General features: G+C 47.8%; 1 protein-coding gene across 1 annotated transcript in view; it reads right to left on the bottom strand.

Moving 5' to 3' along the window:
• The window catches only part of LOC119442495 (propionyl-CoA carboxylase beta chain, mitochondrial), a 49765-nt gene that overhangs the window by 5147 nt on the left and 19138 nt on the right, over positions 1-25480 (bottom strand). The window contains exons 9-12 of the mRNA XM_037707396.2: positions 23325-23406; positions 19320-19443; positions 14660-14767; positions 8430-8530 (exon numbers count right to left, since the gene is read on the bottom strand). Of these exons, the coding sequence (XP_037563324.1) occupies positions 8430-8530; positions 14660-14767; positions 19320-19443; positions 23325-23406 (415 nt within the window). The remainder of the gene's footprint in view (positions 1-8429; positions 8531-14659; positions 14768-19319; positions 19444-23324; positions 23407-25480) is intronic.

Genomic DNA, 25480 nt, shown 5'->3' with positions numbered 1-25480 from the left:
GATCTAAGCGACTCTTTCCTACTGGTTTCTCCTGGGGCACTCCACTTGGTGTTCTCTCCATCCACCATACACCAGCCTTATGCCATCTTAGCTCGCAACGAGAAGACAATCACAATCTCTGTCAACAGTGTCCCTTGACCATCTTAAGCTGACCTTCGTCAAAAGCCCTCTCCCTGGATCATCTTTCATTACCACTTCTCTTGCCTCCCATCTGACAACTTTCCCTTCAAGTACTCCATGCCACCACTCAACTCCTTGTTGCACTGTAAAGTCGCAAACTCTGTGCCTTTAAAGGCAGGGGCCCGTTGGTGGCGCCTCTGGGCAGCAAAAGACAAAGTCTTTCGGGCTGCATCAACAACAAAGGAGACTGGCTTTCAACCTGACATGGCTTCATGTCCGCTGAGCCTCGTGTCTGCACTGGAGCAGCACAGCACTAGTCAGCCCATTTTAAGCACAGGTGGCTAGCTGCTGCATGGCACCCTGGAAAGTAGTGTACAACCACTTGGCCATGCACCTTACAGGAAAAGTTGGTCATGTCTTTTTTTGTAGGTGGCAATGAAGGTGAGCCATAGAAATATATTTATAAAACAGTAGAACCTCGTTGATATGTTTTCGTTCAGAATGATTTCCCGGCACCAGAGTTCCCGATAGAGAGCACTAAAGATTACCCAATACAGTTATGCAGCTTTCCTGCGATTAATATAAATTCCTGGAAAGTGAGATTTTTCAGCAACAACGTTTAGATGATTGCCAAACTGCGATCGTATTCCACGTTTTTCAACCGCTAGATGCCATACAAACAGAAAAAGGCGCGACAACGCGAGGCAGGTGTGACCAAAAGCCACAGTTGCCCACCGCGGTAGCTTCCCCACAATACTCGCCTGCCCATGTTATGTGAAAACGCCAGTGCTCTCTTGGTTGTTCTGGATGGTTTCGATGTTGACAAATCTCGTGCGAAGTTGCATTCACTGCAGTTGCTACGCTTGCGTTGGTCTGTTCGAGAGCTGCGGCCATGGTCTCAAAAAAGTGCAAGCCTTCGACCCTTAAGGAAAAGCTTAACATACCAGCAGTTGCTGACTAGAACACGAAGAGAAAGTGCATAGACATCGCCTGTGAGCTTGGATTGCCAACGTCAACTGTCAACATGATTGTGTCAAAGCACAATGAAATCGAAGTGAATGCTCTAGAGCAGGGGTTCTCAAGCATGTTCGTTCCAGGGAACCCTGCTAAGCTCCATGAAGCGCCAAGGAACCCCCCCCCCCCCCATTTAACCGAATTAAAATGTCCTAATTAACCGAATGTCGAATTACCCAAGGTATCAAGAAAACAATAAATGAATGCTTACTACGTCAACAGGCTTTTATTTACTGAATGAATTAGCAAATCTTGTTTCTATTTTGCACAAGAGCAGTGCGGCACCCGCCGCGGTGGCTCAGTTAGCAAAGGCGTTTCGTGGCTGAGCACGAGGTCACGGGATCGAATCCCGGCCGCGGCGGCCGCATTTCGATGGAGGCGAAATGCAGAAACTTTTGCCCGTGTACGCGCTTGCGTTGTAGTGCATGTTAAAGAACCGCAGGTGGTCAAAATTAATCAGGAGCCCTCCACTACGGCGTACCTCACAGTCAGAACTGGTTTTGGCACGTAAAACCCTAGAAAGAAGAAGAGCAGTGCGGAAGCTGAAGTTCTCGTCATCTCATGACTTATTTGAGCTAGCAGCGGCGAAGGCCTCGCGACATCCTTCGCAGCGCGGCCGCGGCACACGTCTTCATCTGAGACACGCTTTTCACTACCGCGCGCACATCCCGATTATTTTTTCGCTAGTGAGCTGGTCGCCAACAAATTGCCCGCCCATCGCGATGTAGCCGGTGCTCTTCATCTTCGACAGCTTTGCACTGAGTCAAAGCGAAACTACTGCTTACCGCAACCGCTGCGGAGAAAACCGCGGCCGTTATCGACGAGATCATGGTCGGCGACCTTGCGGTTCAGAAGGCAGGCGGCCGACGCCATAGCCGACGCACTCACCAAGTCAAAACGAAACTACCCTTTGCTGCAACAAGTGCGCACGAAACCGCGGTCGCTATCGACGCGATCATGGATGGCGACTACGCCGCTGCGAAAGGCACGCAGCCGACGCGCGCACCGTCAAAACGAAACTACTATTTCCCGCAACCGCTGCTGCGGACGAAACTGCTGGTTATCGACGCGATCATAGATCGCGATTACCCACTTATGAAGGCACGCGGCTAGCCACCAACGCGGTGTTACGCGCGGCGATTAACGCAAAAATAAAGGCTTTGAGGACACAATTAGGCACGAAGAGTTCCGGCGTTGCTGTCAGTCACGTATAGCGTACGATTGCCGCTGAGGACCATACCAATGAGGACTGCATCGCTTCGTTTTTGGACGCTAACGCCGTTTTAGCTCTTTTGCGGCGCGCACTTGTGGTGCTCCGCGCATCAGTTTTTTTTTTTTATTCCTCCGAAATATAACATCAGTGCGCACGCTATCGGCACCTACCCTATCTACAAACGGGAGAAATGCGCACGGTGGTAAGTTAGAGCCTCCGAGATTCAAGTGCGAAAGCTTAGGCGCGCTGCCCATGGCTGCCCGTTTTCGGAGATTGGGTGGCTACAAGCTGCTTGCGGATTTATTGCGCAGTTCGCGCGTTGCCGTTACGCACTGTGATGTGCTTTTTGACACTCGGGCATAAGTAATTGAGGTTCTGTGGATCAAGCGCACCTCGTGTTCGCCGTTTTCGCCACTTGGCGAGCGCGGGACCACGGAAAATTTATCAGTGGCTCGCGGAACCCCGAGCAGGGGCCTGCGGAACCCCCGGGTTCCGCGGAACCCACTTTGAGAACCCATGCTCTAGAGTTCGGCACTGAGCAAGCCCGTGGAGCCAGGCATGGGGAACTTGAAGCGCTGCTCGAGTGGTTCAAGCAAGCAAGGGTTTCCAGTGTAAACTTTCATCGTAGCATTCACCAGGAAAGAGGTTTAGAAATTACTGATATTTTGAGGAATGGACTTCACCGCATCGAATGGCTGGATCAGCCATTTCCAGACAAGACACAACCTTGCCTATCAACAGGTAAGTGGAGAGGCAGCTAGTGTGAATCCAGCTGATGCTGAGAACTGGATCGCACTGCTCCCCAGCATTATTAGTGGTTATGACCCTCGCAATGTGCACAATGCAGATGAGCTTGGCCTTTTCCGCAGGGTCCAGCCTAGCAAGTCAGTAAGCATGAAGGGAGAGTCCTGTCATGGTGGTAAAATCAGCAAAGATCGCATTACAGTACCACCGTACTTTGCTGCAATGAAAACGGCAGCAACATGAAGCCGTGGGTGATCACAAAGAAGAAGAACCCAACGTGCTTGTGGAACACTGCTCATCTGCCTTGTATAGTACAGTTAAACCTGGATATAACGAAATTGACAAATTCCCGAAAAAATTCGTTATAAAGAGGATTTCGTTATATGCAGGTTCGGCACGAAAATTGGAAAAAGAAACGCCTACCGTATGTACTATCGCACAAGATTTACCCCCACTACACTAAAGTTGCGATAAACAAAAAAGTCCAAGTTTCGCCTGAAAGGCGAAGGTCTGCGATTGCGACAGCAAATTAGCAGACAGCTATACTAAGTAAGGATAGTACAGCCAAACCTCGTTAATACGCACCCGCTTAATGCGTAATTGCGGTTTAAACCTAGTCGCGAAGATTCCCCCACCCAGCCACCAATGAACTCCATGTATTGGCTGACCGCTAAAGCCGTAGTCGCTCATTGCCCACCAAACGGTTAGTGCGCACTATTTTTCTTGTTCTACACGCACAGGCACAAAATCGGCAAAATCTAATGCGTGCGGACGTTCGATTCTCGAGTTGAGACGCCCGGACGACAGTCGCCAGCGATAGTGAACTTACAACATGGCCACCATGACGTTTTTTCTGCCGATTGCCGCGCACAAAGGCATGGCCTTCGAGATAAGTTCCCGGTAACGCGGAGAAGATGCTGGTAGGGGGTGCGAATTCGCTGTTGCCGTCGGAGTAGTAATCGCGCAGAAGCACATTTTATTGCGAGGCGCATTTGTGCCGTCGCCGTGGACGTCGCTTTGAGGTTCCGTGTAGAGTTCAAACACGGCAACATCGTCGCCGCGCGCCGTACGCTGTGTGTGCGAGTGAAAGCTTGCGGGGGTCAGACTCAATCTCGCGCGCGTGAGAGAGAAGGGGGGGAGGGGGGCGGAAGCGCGCTTCCACGCTAGGTACGGCGGGGGAGGCGAGAAAGGGAGGTTAGCGGCGGCCGCCGTATCTTGAAAGCGATCTGCGATGTGGAAAAAGTGTGCGCCCGTGCGGGCTTATCTTCAAATGGAACTGCAGACAAGGTCAATATCTCGCGTTTCTTCGTCGAAGCACTCATCCTTCGAATGTGACACCAGGTACTGGATGCGTGCACGCGTGTCGTTTCGCACAAGCGCGAGGCGTCGGAAAGGTAGAGCGAGCGACACGATGGCGTCGTAGCACAGTGTCAAGTTAGTGAAGTGAAGCGCAGATACTTGCGCAGTAACCAGAGAGTGACGCAGCCAGCGCGTTGAAAAAAAAAGATTCTTTTTTCTTTTTTTTTCCTTCGGCAACATCAACAGGAAAAGAAGAGTGCCGGCTTGGCAGGCTGGGCCAGCTGCAGCAAGCGGCGGGTTCAGGTTTGAAGGGAAGGGGAAAGGTCACGCCCGCGGTTGCTGGGTCGAGGAATGCAGGCCCGCCTCGCGCACGCTCGCACGCACGCACACGTGGGCTCACTCTCGCGCCGTGAATTCGAGCTCGCCAAGCGCGCCGCCGCCGCTTCGCACTCAGTCGCGGCGAAGAAGGTGCTTCCGGTTGCTGCTCGCGCAAAAATAACAAAATTTGGGGCGAAATCTCTAGGTTGTCGGCGGGGAAAATTCGTTATATCGAGGGGGTCTCCCGCTGCCACTTCGTTACGTAGAGGTTTCAAATACATGTGCTTCTATGGAGTCACGGCGGGGAATACAAGAACTTCGTTATATCCAGGAATTCGTTATATGGAGGTTCGTTATAAGCATAACGAACCTCCATATAGAACCCCACGGTTACGTTCCCGGGAGCTGTGTTTTCCTGGCTGTTGCGTCGTTTTCGGCCGGTCCCGGCATAGCTCCCATAGGACCCAATGCATTGGTAACCCCGCTGTTGCGTCGCAACTTTGGGACCGTTCCCACATCATGCGTTGCAAACTGTCACCCCGTGCCGGCCCGAGCAGCCATTATGACTTGTCATATCGCTTGGCTTGGTGGCTTGACGATGGGATTGGCCGCCCAAATTGCTGAGGGTGACACCTATGAAGTATTTTCGGTTTCGCCAGCAACAGCATGGCCTTTGAGATCCGTATTAGCTATCTAAAGATGGTGTCTATGACGTGTTGTGGCCTTAAAATTGGTTTTGGCGCATAGATGTTCCGTATAAAGTCCAAGGGCGATAACGCCATCGCCGCGCGCCGTATGGTGTATGGGCGAGTGAAAGCGTGTGAGGGGAGCCGACGACCACGGCTAAATCTCGTGCACGCAAGAAACGCAAGAAGAAAAGCGGGGAGGAAGCACACCTTCCTCCGTCGCGCTCGAGGCACCGGCGAGGGAGCGAGGAGGAGGGAGGGATAGCGGGCGGTGTTGTACACTGGCATCAACTGCGTACTGCACGGTGGCGCGTGGGCCGCAACTTGAAAGCGAGCTGCATTGAGGGCAGAGTCTAGGCAGTGTAGGTGCGTCGGCAGCTCGTAGCTTTGTGCATTCTGTGTGTTCTCGGCACTAAGTTTGCGTTGAAGCGATAGACAACAGAGCGAAGTTCGCATCGCTTGCTGCTGCTGTAGCGCTTCCTCACGCCAGCGTTTGGCAGCGTGTGTCCGCGCTCATCGAGCATGATGTGTTCATGTTTGCCTGTGCGCGCTGACACCATGCTTGCTAATATAGTTAATAAGCGAATGTTTACAAGTTTATACAGACAATAAAGCTACTATCCTTACTTTGTATAGCTGTCAACTAATTTGCTATCGCAATCGATGCTTCGGCTTTCGGGCGAAACTACGGCTTTTTTTTAACATGCAAGAATTAAAATAAAATTGTGTGCAGTTCAACACTACTCTCATTTCTCAATTTCTCCTGTTTCTCGGCTCTTGCATTTCCCGGGTCTTACGATTTCTTTTTTACGGTCCCGTGAAAAACGTATCAGCGGGGGGGGTTCTACTGTATGTACAAAAATTTCTTAACTCAAAGGCATGGATGACATGTGACATCTTCAAACAGTTCCTTTCATTTTTCGATGGTCGACTGGGGTGCAAAGGGCGCAGTGTTTTGTTTGTTGACAACAGTGCCGCACATCCGAAAGATACATTGTTTCTCTGCAATCTTTGCATCTTGCTCATACCATCAAACACAACAACCCAGTTGCAACCGCTGGATGCAGGCTTCATAAAATATGTTAGACACATGTTTAGGATGGGTATTGTGCATCGCATCCTTGCTTGTATATCAGGGATGAGGACCTTGGAAAGCTCACACTGCTGAACGCAATGCATTACCCAAACCACTCGTGGAAAAACTTAGTGCACGAAACAGTAAATGATTGCTGAAAAAAGTGTGGTTTTCAGTGTGTCCTGGCAGCTGATGAATTGCAGCTGAGCATTTGCGACGACCCTCTGACATGCGCTCTCGAAATCGAAGCGGAGTACTGTTGCACCGGTGCCAAAGGCCCATTCGCAGATTTCATTGCAGTGGATGGCCATGTGCTGACAAGCGAGCGACAAAGCGTGGCAGAGATTTTAGCAGCGATGAAAGGGGATGAAACACAATCGGCCGAAAATGATAACAAAGATGACGGCGGGCCCCTGTTGGTTAGTTTCGCCGAGTCCCTTACTGGACTAGACATGCTGCGCAGCTGCTCTTGCGGAAAAAAGAATGCAAATGCAGAAAGCGGTCTGCAGTGAGTGGAAAAGGAACTCCTCCTTTCAAAGGGTCAGCTACTGTGCCAACAAAAGATTACATATATGTTCAGGTGGAAACAAATGCTCGAGCATCTCGTGCCTTCTTGCTCTCTTGTCTCCTCCACGTTAGCGGCATGGCAGATCATTGCACGCCATTTGCCCTTTGCGGCCAGCGGTTTTGCTTGCAAATGGCTAGATTTCGCTGCAGCACAGAGGACGATCGGTTTGGGATGCATTTTTTGCAGCAGACGTGCAGCAACGTGGCCAATCAGTGGAAGAGGAGTGGTCGCTATGGCTACACTCTTGTGTTCCTGGCAGCCCCACTGCTGTTGATCGCTTGGCGACGCCGATATTGCCACTATGCCTTTTCCGGTTCAATTTGGAGCTGTAAGTGATGGCGCTTCAGAACGAAAAGCAGATGCTCACACCTCACAACTACAAGTCGCAATATTGTTATTCTGGTTGCTCCTTTACCCTCTCCTCGCAATAATTTCTCACTTAGGATAAAATATGCTGATATATTCATGGTGCCGTCAGCTGCGATGCGAGCACAGCCAAGCCGGTTTGCCGTGCACCGTCGGTAGCCGTGCACTTGCAGCTGGGCTCGACAAGTATCCAAACTCTCGTTTGTACTAAAAGTTTGATAATTGACATTGCTTTTCATAAAATGTACAATTTATGCGTCCCTTTATCTAGAGGAGATTATATTTTGCCTGAAATAGAAGTTGTAGCTGATGCTCGTGTCGCCGATGGCGGAGACATGCTAGAGTTGACCGTCCCGGTCTTGGACGATGGCAACAGCACTGACATGGAAGACGACTTTGGTTTGTCAGATTTTAGCACAGAGTTTTGCTTTCTACTGCAAACAATTTCGTTACTACCGCACTGATCAAAAATATCCTGTATGTTGTAAAAAGCCACAGTTCTTATCAGCAGGGCGTCAACACCTTTAGGCAGGATCACTTGCTGATGGCCGCACAGAAAGTTGAGTTTCGCACTAAAAGACTAAAAGTAAGGGGTTGACCTCAGCATCCTGCTGGGGCTAGTCACTAGGATATACATCAAGAAATTCTTTCCATTGAAAGTTTAGATGTGCTGGAACATTGCACAGATCCTTTGCATTTAAAACGTATATTCTGAAATATTTTCATGCTCTCTTTATCTGAAGCAACACTGATGATATTACACTTCTTTTCTGTTTTTCGTGCAGACTTTTTCATATTCTTTTCATAACAACACGTAGAAACATCTCTGGGACTAGTAACATTTGAAAGAGAATTTATTCCTCTACTACAATTCCATACTGTGCATTTTAAAAATGTATTAAGCATACTCTGTGAAAGGCAAATAAGTATTTATAAGAGTATACAGAAACTACTGCTTTCTCCATAGACAGGAAAATGTTAAGACCCCTTCCTATATTTAAAACTGATGTGAAGGGGTATACTCACCTTCCTGGTGATTATGGTTATTTTCGGTACAGTCGCTTCAGCATAGGCATACAGAAGTTTGGCCCCATGCCTGATGATCCCTCCATATTCTTGAGCGGTACCTTTACAGACAGGAAAGACGAGAGCAAAGCTGTTTGTATGTCCAGGTTTGGATAAGAACACAGCCAAAACAAGTCACGTCATAAATTTCGGCCTTGATAGTATTGCATTTTAGAACAATGAAAATAGATTAGAACAATGATAGAAATAGATAGAACAATGAAATAGAAATAGTATTATAAAATAGAAAGCTGTTAATGGGCTTTTGGTGAATGCAGTTTCCTGTGTTTTATGGCAAATGAACATAGTGAAGTACATTCTCTGTTGAAATAATGGATTTAAAGGTCGTCAGTATACAAAATAACATTTTGAACATGCAGTGAAATCTCATTAATTGGACCTTCTTTAATTTGGAAAATCGAATAATTCGGACTTGTTCTTTGGTCCCCGCTTATTTAGTGCAATCAAACTCTCATTAATTCGGAAATGTTTGGCTAAACATCGGTTATTTTGGAGAACTCTCAGAGCTTGGCAAGCGCGGTGCGCCGCAAATGTGCAACGCATGAGAGCAAGAACGGCATCAGCGTCTAACTGAAACCATAGTCACCAGCGGAAATCGTGCGTGGATGACAGCAATGCCGGAATGCTTCGATCCATATTTGTGCCTTTAAAGCTTTTATTCTTGCATTTACTGCCACGCATAACACCGCATTGGCCGCATGCCTTCATAACTGTGTAGTCGCCAACCATGATCGCGTCAATAGTGGCCACGGTTTCGTCTACAGTGCTTGCGGCTAACAGTAGTTTTGATCTAACTTGGTGAAAAACTGTCGAGGATAAAGAGCGCCAGCTACATAAAGTTTGACAGACGATCTGTTGGCAACCAGCTCACAGGCTAAAAAAAAAAAAATCGACATGTGCGTGTGGTAGTGAAAAGTGTGTCTCAGGTGAAGATGGGCGAAGGAAGTCGAGAGGTGTTTGCCGCTGCGAGCGCTAGTCAGTGACGAGATGACGAGAATTGCAGCTTCCGCACTGCTTTTGTGCAAAATAGAAACATGATTTGCTGATTCATTCAGTAAATAAAAGCATGTTGATGTAGCAAGCATCTGTTTATTGTTTGCTTGATACCCTCGATAATTCAACATTCGGTTAAGTCGGACATTTTTTTTTGGTCCTGTGATATCGAGCGCTAGTCAGTGACGAGATGACGAGAATTGCAGCTTCCGCACTGCTTTTGTGCAAAATAGAAACATGATTTGCTGATTCATTCAGTAAATAAAAGCATGTTGATGTAGCAAGCATCTGTTTATTGTTTGCTTGATACCCTCGATAATTCGACATTCGGTTAAGTCGGACATTTTTTTTTTTGGTCCTGTGATATCCGAATTAACAAGGTTTTACTGTAGTGACCCATAAAAACCACCAGAAGGTGGGCATTGGTGTTAAAATGTAGCTAGACCATTTATAACCTAAAAAAGCAGCAGTAAATGTAATTGAAAGGAAAATTTGTATACAGGCCAATTACTCTTGCTCATTTTTTTATCCTGCCATGTATTTGCCTTTAGGTGCTGGCTCTGCAATGTTCATTTACACAGCAACCGCTAGAACGTCACTGAGCACATGCAAACTACCAGTGTAGTTTTTCACTTGTGACCCTTACCGCCATGATGCACTGCTGCTTATGTGCATATTTGTTGCCTTCATCCCATGCTATGGCTCCACATTTTCTGTGTGTGCATTTGTGCAGTGGGCATTTTTCAAGCAAAGCTTGTATTGCTTCACAGCTGTTGGCAATGGTGGTGGTGTCATGCTAAAACCCGGCTGCTCACAGAGTAGAGCAGGTGCGGGGAACGCTGCGCTGGCGCCGAATCACGTGACGCGCGCGACCAATCAGGGTGGTTTGGTGCGTCACAGGGAGGGAAAGGGAAGGAAAGGTTGGCACGAGCTCCGCCGGGCTTCCCTCGCCTCAAATCAGTTTCGGCGACCGGATGGGAAGGCCGCGCATGGTGTGTTCGGCTGAAAAGCAGGCTGTGCTTGAGCAACGGCGTCGTGAACTCACTCGGGAAAGGGCTTGTCGTCGACGTGCCGATTCTAGCGTGAGGGCTTCCAAAGCCCAGGTGAAACATCAGCGAAGAGCCGCTGACCCTGAGTTTAGGGCGAACGAAGCGGAACGCCTGCGACAGCATCGTCTTACCATGAGGTTCGCTTACCCCTATTTTCTACCCCCATTTTCTCGACAGGAGAAGGCTGGTGATTTTTTTTTTTTCACCTACCCTGCTGTTTTAGTGCAACCCTTCCTAGTTATCTGTATGTGTGTGACTGCAACATGTTCTGTTTCCTGCTAGCAGAGTCACAAGGGTGCCTATCCGATGAGCCAGTGCAAGTCATAAAGAATTTTTTTGGAAATGTGCAGAGACGGAGAGCAGGCAAAGGATGTTTTCACTCAAGGAGCTGCCCCAGACTTCATAGAATGCAACTATAATACAGTGCAAGAAAAGAAGATCCAGTGTTTGCAGGCCCTCTTGCCATGACTGCCACTAACAGCAACTTCTAGGTGCTATTATGCGTAAGCAAAGAAAATGAAACTGGTTCGACTATGCACTACAGAGATCTCCTTTTTCCCACTAAATACCTGCCGTTACAGCGAAAGATTGTAGAAACAGAAGTGGCATGTTTTACATTCAAGTATACAACACAATCCCACATGAGAGATCCAAACTGACTCTCTGGCAGAAGCTCTCATGGATGCTTGAAATGAATCGACTATGCAGCATTTTTCCAAGGATTTTTTGGAGATGGGGAACAGAAATGAGCAAGAAAATACAAGTGGGCAGGCGCGAAGCCTGCCTCCGACCATATGGCCACATACTCAAGTCAGATGCCACTTTGCTTGCGCACATCGGCTACAGCCTTGAAGTGCCTGGAAAAGCGTCCAAGGGGTTGGCTGAAACAGTGCTGATAAGACACGCTGCACAATGATCTAGCTGCCACAAGGTTCCACACAAACCAAGCCCCTGATCGAGAGAAACGGAGACAGAGATCCAGAAGAGCTGACCCTGCAACCGAACCTGACTAAGCCTGAGAAAGAAGGAGAATATACAGATAAAAGTCGCTATAGCAAGGTCGGTAAAGTCGTCAATCTGCTACAATGTATCGAAATTTTGTTACATCGAAATTTGATCTCTTATGCAAATAAGTATAGTCTGATTGATTTTTCTTACATGGTAGCAGCCGGAAGATTTTCCAAATTATCAGAGAATCGGAAAAAACAAATATTATTCCGAAAAAAAAAATCATGTCGTAGTACAGTTGCCGACCGATTTTTCGGACTGAAAATTCGGACTTGTTGGACATTCCGGACTTCATAAATGCACCGTCAGGGTTCCGATAGAGGTAACGCATTTTCGCGATTCATTTTTTGGATGAACTTAGGCTCCTAAGTTCGATTTTCCAGACTAAATCGCTCGTTCCAAGCCACACTACCCATTCTTGGAGGCCACCATGTTAGATTTTCCGCTGCCTTGCCCAGGCTTGGCTTCCAGTGGCTCGCTGTATAGCCTCCAAGATTAGGAGATGCACAAGAGCGCGCACCATCCTCCCGTCTCGGAGGCCATGCCTGCTCTTCCTTAGCTGAGAAAATGCTCTAGGGGACGGCACTTTTTTTCTTCTATTTGGTCAGCACTATCGTCATAACCACTTTACGAAATGCGTTTTTTATTATTATTTTTTTAAAGTTCGGTTGCTACTTTGCACGTGGTGTGCGCACCTCGGAGACGTGTGCGGCTTCATATTTGTGTGATCGGTGCCACCTCCTGTGCCTTCGCAAGAGCGAAGTGGTGCGAAGCGTAGCCTCCGCGATCAGCTCCGGCAGCGCGCTGTTACTGAGCCGTTACAGAGTTAGCAAGATTACACTTCTCCGCTGGGCTACGCACCGAATGAGAATGAATGAATGAAGTCAACTTTATTCAAGGTCCTGCCGAATGGGAAGGCCGGAGTAAATGACGCACTGCCGAAGCCGATCGCGGAGGCCACGTGCGAAATAACAGGGCTTGTTTCTTTGATCTCAGCTAGCAAAGATCGCCAACGGTGATGCTTTTGTCAACTGTATGCGGAGACAACATCAGTCTAGTGCAAATCCCAGCAAATCTGATCACCTCCAAGCATAGTATGAGGCAGGGCATTATTAAAGATTTTTTTATGCCACTCTAAGCCTAATAAATTTTCTTTTTTAGAGTGAACGCGCTTTTCGGACTGTTTTTTCGTCCCTGCGAAGTTCGGAAAATCGGTCGACGACTGTACTAGAGAGCCGGCAACAAAAGATGCGGTTTCATGCTAGATCGACAATATCCTTATGTTAGTGGTACGAAGCGAAGCCAGCCATGCTTTCGCGTCCACTCTGTCCCCGCAGCACTCGGACGACGCTATCATGAAAAGTGCCAGCAGCGGGGAGCGAATGCCTCCTCTGCCTCTAGCTTTAATGCGCCTTCTAAACTTGAGATCACGCAACCTCTAGCACTAAAGGTGCGAGAAGACTGCACACGAAGCCATGCCATCTTAGCTAGCTCAGTCTTTGCACATGTGGCAGATTACCTCTAAAACAGGTCACACTGACTGACAGCTGCGTGTAGCCAGCCGTGGCCATGCTAGAAAAGGAGACGCATGCCAGCCGGCGGGTCGAATTAAACAAGATGCAGGAAGAATGCCAGAACACACCAGTGATACATTTGGCAGTAGTTACCAGATTCAAACAGGCCACCAAATCAAATGCGCGCCCACATTTTAACACGAAAGCGTTTCTTGGCTAGGTTGGCAAAAGCGCGCACCCAGCTGGCGTCCGCAAAAGCCGTGCCTGGAAAGCACGTGACCTCTCCCACCGGAATTGACACCGGCGCCAATGCCTTCCGCAGCAACACTCATCGCGTGCTCCACTCCACCGCCTGCACCCGCGGCGTAGGAGAGGGGAATCGCGCAGCAGAAGAGAAAGCCCAGACTTAAAGGGGAGAAGGAAAGTGGATTGGAATAGTCGGCGCGGTCAACATGTCACCGACGTAGCATCAATAAAAGGAGCGCGCCCTCGCTTGCAGTCTCAGTACCTCCACAGATGAGTTTCTGAGGAGGTACTGTCGCAGCAGCGTGGATAGTGATTCTGCAACAAGTAGCGGCAGTTAGTCTGATGCCTAGGTTTTAGGCTTAGTGTCGACACTGGCAGAAGACTCGTTGACGAAGCGCTCCCTTGACGAGGTAGACTCGGGGGATGAGCGTGAATTGAAACGTGTACGCTCTAAACCCAATTCACCAACTACAAAGAAGTAAGAAAAAAAAAAATTGTAGGATCCCTAAGCACGTTCTTATGAGATGAGAACACAAAGAATGAGGCAACACCACATTCCAGCACCCTTCCGTAACAACAACCTAGCCAAAAGAAATGCTTTCGCGTTCTCATCTCATAAGAATATGCTTAGGGATCCTCCAACTTTTTTTTATGTGTATAAAGTAGAACACTAAAGTAGAAACGTCATTTAAGCTCCCAAACAAAGTAGAAATCCATCACACAACAGATTTTTTTTGGCAGGAAATATTGTTACACAATGGCAGCCGGTCTCCTAAAACCAACTTCACCAAACCGTTTCTTAAAGCTAGCTTCGCCGCAATACGTCTTTGTTATGCGGTAAAGCATACGAACATTGTGAAGGCGGTTTTGGTTACTAGTCCGATTACACTACGCAGGTAACTTTCGGTCCAATTTTCTTTAAAAGAAGAAAGAGAGGCACATGTTAGAATCGGGTAAACAACCTAATCAGACATTGTGAGCAACGGTTATTGCTTGAAAATCGTCCTAGGGTAGGCCGAAAATGGGCATTTTCGACGAGCGACGACGTTTAATGCATTCACTGCCCCCTCAGCTCTGCTCAGGCAGACACTGTCACTAAAAGGGTCGCTATCGGGGTCACCATAGAGGTCAGGTGCATGCATGCTGACTGGTGAAGTTCGATTCCAGTGAAGGTAAATTTTAGGATCAAAATAATGAAACTTTGGGCTCACAGAAATGCACAGAGTGCCAGCCGGGACCTTCAGCAAGAATCAATGTAACTGAAAAATCAAATTAACTGGAGCCTAACTAATGGAAGTCTGCTGTATTGGGAGTTTGTTATGTCGAGATTTACCTGAAGTATCCAAATAAACTCAATTACCTGGCAGGAACCCAGGAACATCCACAAACGTGATGATGGGAATGTTGAATGCATCACAAAAGCGGACAAACCTTGCACCCTTTACAGATGAGTTGATGTCAAGGCAACCTGCAAGATAGTATAACGGCATGAAATGATTAGTGACACAATATCGATAGAAAGGAAAAAGCAGAGCTGGTTTTTTTTACCCCCTTTCTCTTGCTCACACACATACACTCTACCCAAAAAGTTTACGGACCATGGTATCTCAAAAAACATTAAATATCCGAGCAGCCTTTAAAAGTAGCCAGTAAAACCGTACATCACAATGTTGTTCGCATGTACCAGTAGAGGCTGGAAATGGGAATACCAGGTTGCGTTTTGAGACCGCGGAGATATTCAGCTCTTTGTCAGATCCCTTGGTCCGTAAACTTTCTTGGTTGATAGTACAGTATAGACCACTTATAATGTAACCGCTTATAGTGCAGGACCGGATATAGTACGGTCTTTTCAGACTCCCGGTAATTTTGCCATAGCACTCCATGTATACGCATACCGCTTACAGTGCATCCGCGTGAGACAAAATACCGGTTATAATGCGGCTTCCGCGGGAAAATCTCGCCGACAAGGGCGGTAGCAAGCACGCTTCTCAACGAGGTGAGCCCACCGATGGGAGAGATCAACGAGGGCGATGCGGAGGACGAGCACGAGCTGCAGAGCAAACGAACGGAAAAAAATTCGCACGTAGGTTTTCTAGGCGATGGAGAAACCTTTTGCTCGGCTGTTTATCAGCGGTGTGTATTGCACTGAACGCGGCTTCAGTTTCTGTGCACCCGTCACGATGCGTGTCGTGAAGTGCAGATATATCGCGCCAGCGACGCTGTCAATTTAAGCAGTGTTCCGCAAATTTAGTTTGGAGCTACAGTAAAACCTTGTTAAGTCGACCCTCGTTAATTCGGAAAATAAGTTAATTCGGACTTGTCCTCTAGTCCCGGTCGGCGTATGCATTATTCAATGCAATCAAACTCTCGTTAGTTCGGACTTATTTGGCCGCACATCAGTTAATTCGGACTAGTTTCGGAGCTCGGTGAGCGAGGAGCGCCGCAAATGTGCGACGCAGAAGAGCAAGAACGGCGCCAGCGTTCGACCGAAACGAAGTGGCGGAGTTCGCATTGCTACAGCCATCAGTTGAAATCGTACGTGAATGACAGCAACGCCGGACGCCGGAACGCTTCAAGCCTATTTGAGTCTTTAAAGCATGTATTCTCGCCTTTACCGCCGTGCATAACACCGCATTGGCCGCGGGCTTTCGCAACTGCGTAGTCAACCACGATCACGTCGATAGAGGCCGCAGTTTTCTCCGCAGCGGTTGCAGCGAACAGTATATAGTTTCGTTTTTACTTGGTACGCGCGTCGGCTGCGTGCCTAAAAAACTGCGTCATCGCCATCGATGATCGCATAGATAGCGACCGCGGTTTCGACTGCAGTTGTTGCAGCGAATGGTAGTTAATTCGTCCAGACTCGGTGCGTGCGTTGGGCGTGTGCCTTCAGCACCGCAAAGTCGCCGTTCATAATCACGTCGATAGCTGTCACGGTTTTTTCTGCAGCGGTTGCGGCAAACCGTTGTTTCGCTTTGACTCGGTGCAAAGCTATCGAGCTTGAAGAGCACCAGCTACATCGCGATTACGTTTTCGCCAGCTCACGGGCGAAAACGTAATCGCGATGTGCGCGATGGTACAAAGCCTGTCTACATGCTTGGTCTACATGTTTTGCATACGTGCAGGGTTTAAAAATCGTTGTTTTGGTTATAGTGCGGTACAGCTTATAGTGCAGGTATTCGCGACTCCGGCGACTTACGTTATAAGCGGTCTACACTGTACATACAGTCAATGAAATACTTTTTTGACGTCTGAGTTTTCAGACATACCTGATGATTCGGACGCCTTCGCAGCAGTGCCACATACCTCATAGAGCCTATGTAGAAGGAGGTCTGAAATTTTGAACGCTGAAACCTTTTGGCGTCTGATTTCTCGTACTTTTTGCCATGACCACAGGTCCAAAAGAGCATTATAACGGCATTAATCGAAGCCACCACTGCCGTCATTTTGATTATTTCGCAACTTCAAACCAGCGCTCTCGCAAGCCAATCTGCTAGCAGCCGTAGTCAGCCATAGCCACCAGACTCACTGAAGCTATTTGTTTTGCCACATGATGTTTGGTGCGTGATTATTTGGTAATTTCATGCTGTCATGCACTCTGCAGCGTTAGGCCTAGCTGCTTCGATGTTGACAACCAAGCTTTCTGCTGTTCAGAGCCACGTTTTTTATTGAAAGGATTCGTAGTTGTCAGCAATGGCGCCGACTCTGCCTTCGTCGTCCTCACTGATGGCTTCAAAGCATGAAAAGCTTGGTAAGGGCCTAAAAAAAGTTGCATAACAATTCCATAGGTCAGCTGCACCGCAATACAGTGGTGTTATGTGGCCAAGCAAATGCAAAGTATTGTGGTGAAGCATATGAAGAGCGGAAAGGGGACACTGTCACAGGTCATTTGTAATTATAAACATGCAAACCCACCATCTCTGTCACTGTATGCGCACTGAGATGCCTAATAAGCATACTTGCAGGCCTTTAGAGCTATTTCAGATGTGGCTGTTGTGATTTGAGCCCTTGAAGGTAGTAAAACGCATGCATTCATTTTTTTCGGACTGCCTGATTTTTCGGACCTTTTCGCAATCACTAGGAAGTCCAAAAAATTGGATCTTGACTGTATTACAATAATACGTAGCGGCATGCTGTTGGCTGGCATTTTTAATGAAGTCAACATCTAAAGCAGTGACGGCAATAACTAGCGCAATATAGGTGCACCAAAGTAGCAGTGCTTCTTGCAGTATTAGTTTCAGAAAGCATTTAACCTGGCAAGCAAACCATCTGCAAATCACTGTCCGTCCAGCAACGTTTCGCCAACCTTTCTAAATTAATGTCAGTTGCCTAACTGCCATTGTACTGAAAGCCAGGCATACAAATACAGACAAGTACAATTCTTGAATTCTTACCAACTTACTCAACTTGACTGCAAGACACATGCTCAATACTGCGAGTGCACAGAGAGAGATGGCTTCAGCAGTAGTATAATACAGTCGAACCCACTTATAATGATACAGGTTTTAACAATATATCGGTTATAACAATGAGAAGCTGCTGCACCGTCAACTTTTGTACGTTATCCACGGTGAAATAACATCGTGCTACAATGCCCCAGGCTGCATTATCAGCAATAACCATGAAGTCTAGCTACTGGGTGACCGTGCCGAAAGGGTATGGAATACGAAATGCTTGAAAAGAAAGAAGGAAAAAAGAAATTAGAGTCCACTGCATGCTGCCGAATATTTTCCAGCCTTCTCTGCATCACCAGCCTTGCGCGCTTCTCTCCCGTCACCCATCCACCCCTCCAAGCACGATCAGCCCATAGCTCTACCGGCTCTACGTCGCGCCACCCTCCGAAACATGGACTGCACCAACTGCACTGATAGCGCTGGGCACTGCTGCCAGATTGTTTGCTGGTCCCTCATTCTGCACAGTTCTGCTAACTGATTAAGTGGTTCGTGCTCGTCTTTGTTGGTTGCGTCGAAGTCATTCCGGGCCACGTGGTTTCTCAGCCTCATTTAACTCTCCACTGAAACGGAAGATGGTTGATCCGCCCGCTGATCATCGGCAATGCACGATGTTGCCGGTGAAATAAAAGTGCACTGCTATAGATTTGGAAACGAAGTGTTTCTAACCGATGAGGTGATTATCGCGAATGTGCTTGCATCGGATAGCGACGGCGACACTGATGATGTAGTAGGACAGGCTGCCTCAACGTTGTCCTCGAAGGAGGCCCTGCAGATTATTCAGTTTCTCTGGGGCTTCATTCTCGCGAGGGATATTTGCAAGAGAAGGATGTTGGCAAGCTTTGCGTAAAGCAAGCAAAGCTGACGGACATGGGGTTTTCTCGTGCAAGCCAGTGAGAAGTATGTGACTAGATGCTTGTGGTGATCTCGCCCCTGTGTTTCTTCTGGATTTCTGAAGTTGGGAGGCTGCCCTGGGAACCTTCTCACATTTTTTAAAAGGCCCCTTTTGAGGCCACCAAAGTGATGCCGATGATGTCACTTGCCGCCTGTGACCCCACTTTGCAGTTGTTATAACAGTGCCATTCTTGAACGCTGACAGCCGTGACATGCTACACGTGATCGGAGAGCGCAGGAAGCAGAGTTAAACAGTTCAACAAGTCAACACAATCAGCAGCTGGATGGAGGAAGGTGGACCTCGCCGCAATTATAGTTTTCTCACAACAGCTCTGCCATCCCTTTATTTTGAAATTTTTTCATGCAAACCGGTTATCACAATGAAATTTTCGTGGCACTTGAATATTGTTATAAGTGGGTTCAACTCCATTTAACAGTCAAGAGTATGCCTCCCTACCCCAACAATAACCACATATGCCCCAACAACAACCCTCCTCTTCCCAAGCACACACACACCACTCACACAGATCAGTTATTTCTAACCAGATCCCCAATGTCAGCTGCCTTGGTTTGCTTGCTTTCCGAGATTTGGGAATTTTTTCTTTTTACGAGTGTTTTTTTAAAGAAGACTGCTAGTTGCTTCCTAGCACAAATGACAGCTTGTGTTGCTGAACTCACCTGCTGCTGACTTAGGGTTGTTGCCCACAATGCCAACAGTCTGGCCGTTCATCCGAGCAAATCCAACAATCAGATTCTTCGCATATGTTGGCATAATTTCAAAGAAGTCACGGTCATCTACTACCTGCACAAAAGAAAGCCAGAGTACTTTCATACAAACCAGCTTCAGAGATTTAAATGACTCCAAGTAAAAAACATCAGGGCAAACTGAATCCACAAAACCAACTTTAACAAAGAAACACAACCAGGAAGAAGAAGATGGTCATTGATTTATTTTTCAGACCTTCTAAATTATCCACACTTTGCACATGGCACTGCCACATATGCCATACAATACAGTAGAACCTCATTCATACATTTTGGAGAAAAACACAACAAAAAATGTACTAACTGGGAAAACACACGATCTAAAGCCGCTAAAAGAATTTGGCAGACTCAGCTGTAGTTGATATCTACAAAATGCAAAGTGATGCATCAATCGTTGCCGCACAAGACGCCGATGCGCGCCGAGCTGGTAGGACATGAGCAGCCAGAGGCTCGCATTGTCATTCTTGCAGCTTTGGCAAGCTTACGTTTGCGCTCAAGTTTGACAGCAGCTTCTTCGAATGGGACAGTTTGGCAGGCAGTTCTGACGTGCTCACATGGCGTGAATCACTGCGACACAAGACGCCAATGTGCACTGAGCTGGAGGGGCCTGAGTGACCCGAGAAACACATTGTCGTTTTCCTGTTTCCTATTGCAAGGTGCTTTAAGACAGTGAAACCGAAACAAAATTGAGCTGGTGAACAATGCCAGAATGTGATGCCTAATGCCACCAGAGTTAAACGCCCCGGGGCGCTCACTTCGCACCGCTGGTGGTAGGAAATGGCAGCGCGCTTGGGTTATTGTTTATTAAAAGCGTGAAATACGCGTCCAACGGCACTACACTCCATGTGTTGTGAAACATATAGGTGAAGATGCTTATTGCGATACAGTTGGCGGCGATACCTGTGAATGCGGCATGTAACAACCCGTGAGGAGATTTGCTAGTACCAGAATAGGAAACTGAATGCGCACCGGCATTTTTACGTGAGACAGGAAAGCGAGTCTTGCGGGGAACCTGCTACGGCGAGCGGCTGCTGTTCTCCATTGCACGTGCTTCGCTCGTTTTCTTGTTTACATGGGATCTAGCGGCTGGAAAACGTATCATATGATCGCAGCTTAGTGTACTGAACATTGGTGCAGAAAGATGGTATTTTTCTGGAACGTGTAATCTGCCAAAAAAAAAAAAAAAAAAGCGTGACTGCATTGGGTCACTTTTTGTGTTCTTGGTCATGAACGTTAGCGCCATGAAATCGTATGTAATGCGGTCGTATCAACGAGATTCTACTGTAAATGTACAAAGTCGGCCAAATTTTGGATGCCCATACAATATCCTGCTCAATTTTTTACAGACGATCCACATGTGCGACATCTAAAGCTGGAATTTCCGTGACATGTCCCAATCATCGTGGCAGGAGTACACATCTACTACAGCGGACCTATCGAACTCTAACAACCAACATGAGTACAATAAATTATACGATACAACAAAGTAAATCTAAAACATTTCTCACTAATGTCAGCATGTATGACTACCTGCTTATAACACATATCAGATATAACGAAGGCACATTCGTGTTGCGTGCGACTTTATTATACTAACGAGGTTCGACTGTACCATGCAATTTTCACCTCATCTCCATCGATCTTGTGGTCCTGAATAGTCTCAAATATTTACGCCGGGTGTCCCAGAATTTCAAGAATTCGCCTAGCCAGCCAAATTTTTTATTATATGTCCTCTTATTGGGTGACGTGTGTGTACATCCAGTGAGAGCGACGAGCATCGTGAACAAAGTTGTGCCATCCAGATTGTCCCTGTTGACCCTTTTCGCGGTTCTTCCGTGGGCGCTGCCATGTTTGATCACGTGGTGACACGTCCATTGCTTGCCTCAGCTGCCTCCGTGTTTACAATGCAAGCGTGTGACGCCGGTGCGGCGCAGCAAACCTCCATTTCGACACATATCGTAGACTGTGACTGTGTGCACGACACGAAGCTTTGGCCACAGCTTTAGAGGACATGCAAATGCAAGTGCTTTCAGAGCTCATTACGCCTTGTCCAAACAGCGCGAGCCGCATATACGGTTCTTGTAGTAAAAGCGGGGCTAGAAATGTATTCCAAGCTGTCCAAACTTTCCGCTTATTAATTAAATCGGGATCAGTGTGCTCTTCGTTCTTTATTTGGCAAAAATTTTGAACCAGCGGCTTGTCATATTTCTGACTCAGTAAAGCGCTGCGGTTCCTCGGTGCGGTCACTATCTGATTGTTTATTTTCAGCCTAATCACCCGCAGGTGTGCTCTGCTGCGATAGATTTGTTCTTGCTAGCACAAAGCTTCGCATATAAATGTTCTGTATTTTGCGGTAGCTTGTACCAAAGACGTATTATCGCTAGTCCCTCGCTTACTCTGTGGACCGTCACGAAATGTTCAGCTTCCAAAATTCGTGTCTTGTCGCTGTAGCCGCGCCGTCACTCATGCCTCGGCACAATGATTCAAGTGTGCGCCTATTCACTTATTAATCCATTGGCGATAGGGTAGGCGTAAGTTTGCGTGCGAGTAGGGGCGGATGTGTGTAGATAACTACACACATACTACGCTTACAGGCATAACTATGCCAGTAAATGGCACTACTACTTTTCGTAACGAGCGGTACTCACTCTTAAGTGCTGACATTCCGGAGTTGAAGTCCTTTCTTTGGGGGTTAGCTATACAGCGCAGTCGAATGAAATTTTTTTTATTCTTGAGGAAAGATATGCATCGCGAAGGGCGGCAACACAGGCAGTCCTTATGTAGCAGCGGCGACACAGGTTGATTCCATTTCTTAATATGCGAATCACTATTTTTGCAGCTAACTACCGCACACGTCTTCACTTTATCGTTACACCTTTTGCAACATGAATTGGGCACAGTGCATAAGCGAATACCCAGATGCATTTCCGACAGCTGATCGCATACTAGCAGGGCAGAAGCAGTAATGGTTTCATATTCGTGCGCATTTGCTGAGGCAACGTATGGCGTGCCGCCGAAAGCGCCATCTCGTTCCTCTAGAGCAAACTGCTCCGTGAAAAGGGTCAATAATCTCGCTTTCAATGGTGCAGCAATTTTCTGGTTCTGCAAGTGCTGGATGGTTGCTTTGAATACATCTGCGTCAAGTCCGCATCAAATCTATCTTCGATAACCGATAGCCGACGACAATCAGCACTGCCATCACCGACATCACATGGCCAACACCGACATCACACAGCCCAGGCCTAATGGTCTTGGCAGTGTGACCGTGAAGAAAATTCGTCATTGGCAAGCATGGTGGTGGGTAGCAAGCCATCGTGGAAAGCTTGCCACTAATACATTTGTACAAGTTGCTTATCCATGATCGGGTCTGGGATTACACATATGGGCTAGACTGATGGTCGCAGAAGTAGTGTTCGGGTCTGTGGGCGGATCAGTCAGCAACTACTGTGTGCATGACTGCCAAGTTCATTTACCAGACTTCCATGGCTTAACCTTGCGTGTAAGTAGGAAGCTTTTAAATGAATTTGCAGCCTAAATACCGACATCTCCATGTCAAGGTTGCAACATTTGCACTTCGCAGTGTCGCGACTGTGCACAAAGCACACCAAGCTGCATGATGGGGCAAATGCAAAACGTCTTTTCATCCTCAACCATCATGAAATCTCAAGCTGATATGACTTCACTGATCCAAAGCCCCGAACAAAGCTCTGTAAACAAATATTCTGTACTGCTGGAGTTGTAAAAGCCAACCAAAATATATTTTTCCTCTGAAATTAGTATTTTTGGACAACCAATCATTCAGTCATTTTTGCAGCCCTCTCTGTGTCTAAAAAAATCGGTTGGCTACTGTATGTGACATGTTCCAGTGGCATCTGCTTTAGTAGATATAGCCAGAAATGCTGACCATCGTGAACTCACATCAAGGATAACATCAAGCATATTGTAAGCAGCTGTCGTCTCCAGGGGCACCACGCTGTCCAGGCTTGGCACAATCCGATCCCTGCACAATGAAAACATTGAATTCAGGGCACGTACACATGAGAATGTCTTGTCAGTGGGCTCGTGAAAAACAGCCATAGTTTTACTGCTCAGAAGAGTCCATCTGTACACTGCACCACTGCCGCTACCATCACCATCAGTGTGTTTTCATCCACTGCGAAACCGAGGGCAAGTTCGAGCTATTCATATTCCAGGTGTCTTAAACTTCTGTCAGCCTTACTGCGTTACTCTTACAAGGTCACTGTCTTGCCAGTCAAAACTGTGTAGATTTCAACATGCTGCACCGTTTACTTGCAGATGCAGTGAAGAAATTAATGGCCTTCCATACCATACTACAGTAGAATCCCGCTGTTACATTCCTGGCTGCTGCGTTTTCCTGGCTGTTACGTCGTTTTCGGCCGGTCTCGGCATAGCTCCCATATGACCCAATGCATTGGTAACCTCGCTGTTGCGTTGCACTGTGGCACCGTTCCAGCATCATGCATTGCGAAGTGCCACCCCACACCGACCCGAGCGGCCATGTTGACTTTTCATGTTGCTTGGCTTGGTGGCTTGACGATGGGATTGGCTGCCCAAAGTGCCGGGGGCAACACCCTATGCATATTTTCAGTTTCCGCTAGCAAAAGCATGGCCTTTGAGATCCGTGTTTGCTATTTAAAGATGGTGTCTATGACGGGTTGGGGCCCTAAAACTGGTTTTGGTGCATAGATGTTCCATATAAAGTCCAAGGGCGATAACGCTGTCACCGCGCGCCGTATGCTGTATGTGCGAGTGAAAGCATGCGAGGGGAGCCGACGACCGCGGCTGAATCTTGCACGCGCAAGAAAGAAAAGCAGGGAGGAAGCGCGCCTTCTTCCGTTGCGCTCAAGCCACCGGGTGGGGAGTTGTACTCTGGCATCAACTGCATGCTGCACGGGCTGTATCTTGAAAGCGATCTGCGTTGGGGGCAGAGTCTAGGCAGTGTAGGTGCGTCAGCGGCTCGTAGCTTTATGCATTCTGTGTGTTCTCAGCGCTCGGTTTTCGTTGAAGCGATAGACAGCAGGGAGACAGCAACGCTTCGTGCCTATTCGTGCCTTTATTGCGTTTACCGCTGCGCATAACAACACGTTGGCCGCGAGATTTCATAGTGGCCATCCATTGTTGCGTCGATGGCTGCCGCGGATTCTTCCGCAGAGGTTGCGGTAAAAAGTAGTTTCGTTTTGAGTCAATATTAACTTCGGCCGCGTGCCTAAAAAGCTGCATAGTGGCCATCCATGATCGCATAGATAGCGACCGTGGCAATCACGTCTCGCCGCGCAGCAGTGCGATATGATCTCGCATGCTCTCGAAACGCGGAATCACCGTGAGAGAAAAGGGTGCAATCGGACAGCGTCCAGAAATCCCACCATAGAACCGCGAGAGACGACGATCGTCGATTGACCCGGCGCGGAGGTCCGGTTGCCATGGCTCCGTGACGTCACCCTTGTTGCTCTTGATTGGTTCATCACGCGGCACGTGCCGCAGAAATGGGAGACCCATTTCGCGCAGCACGCCGTAAAACCCCCGATTCCTGCCGCTATTGCCGCGCGCGGCATGACATGCGCATTTTTGCCGCTAGCATGGCGGTACCCCTGCCTTGTAAAGTCGCCGTTCATAATCGCATCGATAGTGGCCGCGGCTGCAACAAATAGTTGTTTCGGATTTACTCGGTGCAAAGCTGTCGAGGATGAAGAGCACCGGCTACATCGCGATGGACGTGCAATCTGTTGGCGGTCAGCTTACTGGCGAAAAAATAATCGGGATGTGCGCGCGGTAGTGTAAAGCGTGTCGGAAATGATGGCGCGCGTCGCAGCCGTGCTGCGAAGGAAGTCGCGAGGCCTCAATCGCCGCTGCGAGAGCCAATCAGTCACGAGATGACGAGAATTGCAGCTTCCGCACTGCTTTTGTGCAAAATAGCAAAAGGATCTGCTCATCCATTACACTAATAAAATCGTGCTGATGTAGTAAGCATTTGCTTACTGTTTTCTGGATACCCTGATTATTCGGCATTCGGTTAATTCGGACATTCTTTTCGGTCCTGTGAAATTCGAATTACC

Source organism: Dermacentor silvarum, chromosome 2 (genome assembly GCF_013339745.2).
Source record: "Dermacentor silvarum isolate Dsil-2018 chromosome 2, BIME_Dsil_1.4, whole genome shotgun sequence".
Taxonomy (NCBI): domain Eukaryota; kingdom Metazoa; phylum Arthropoda; class Arachnida; order Ixodida; family Ixodidae; genus Dermacentor; species Dermacentor silvarum.
This window is presented reverse-complemented; position numbering and strand designations above follow the sequence as displayed.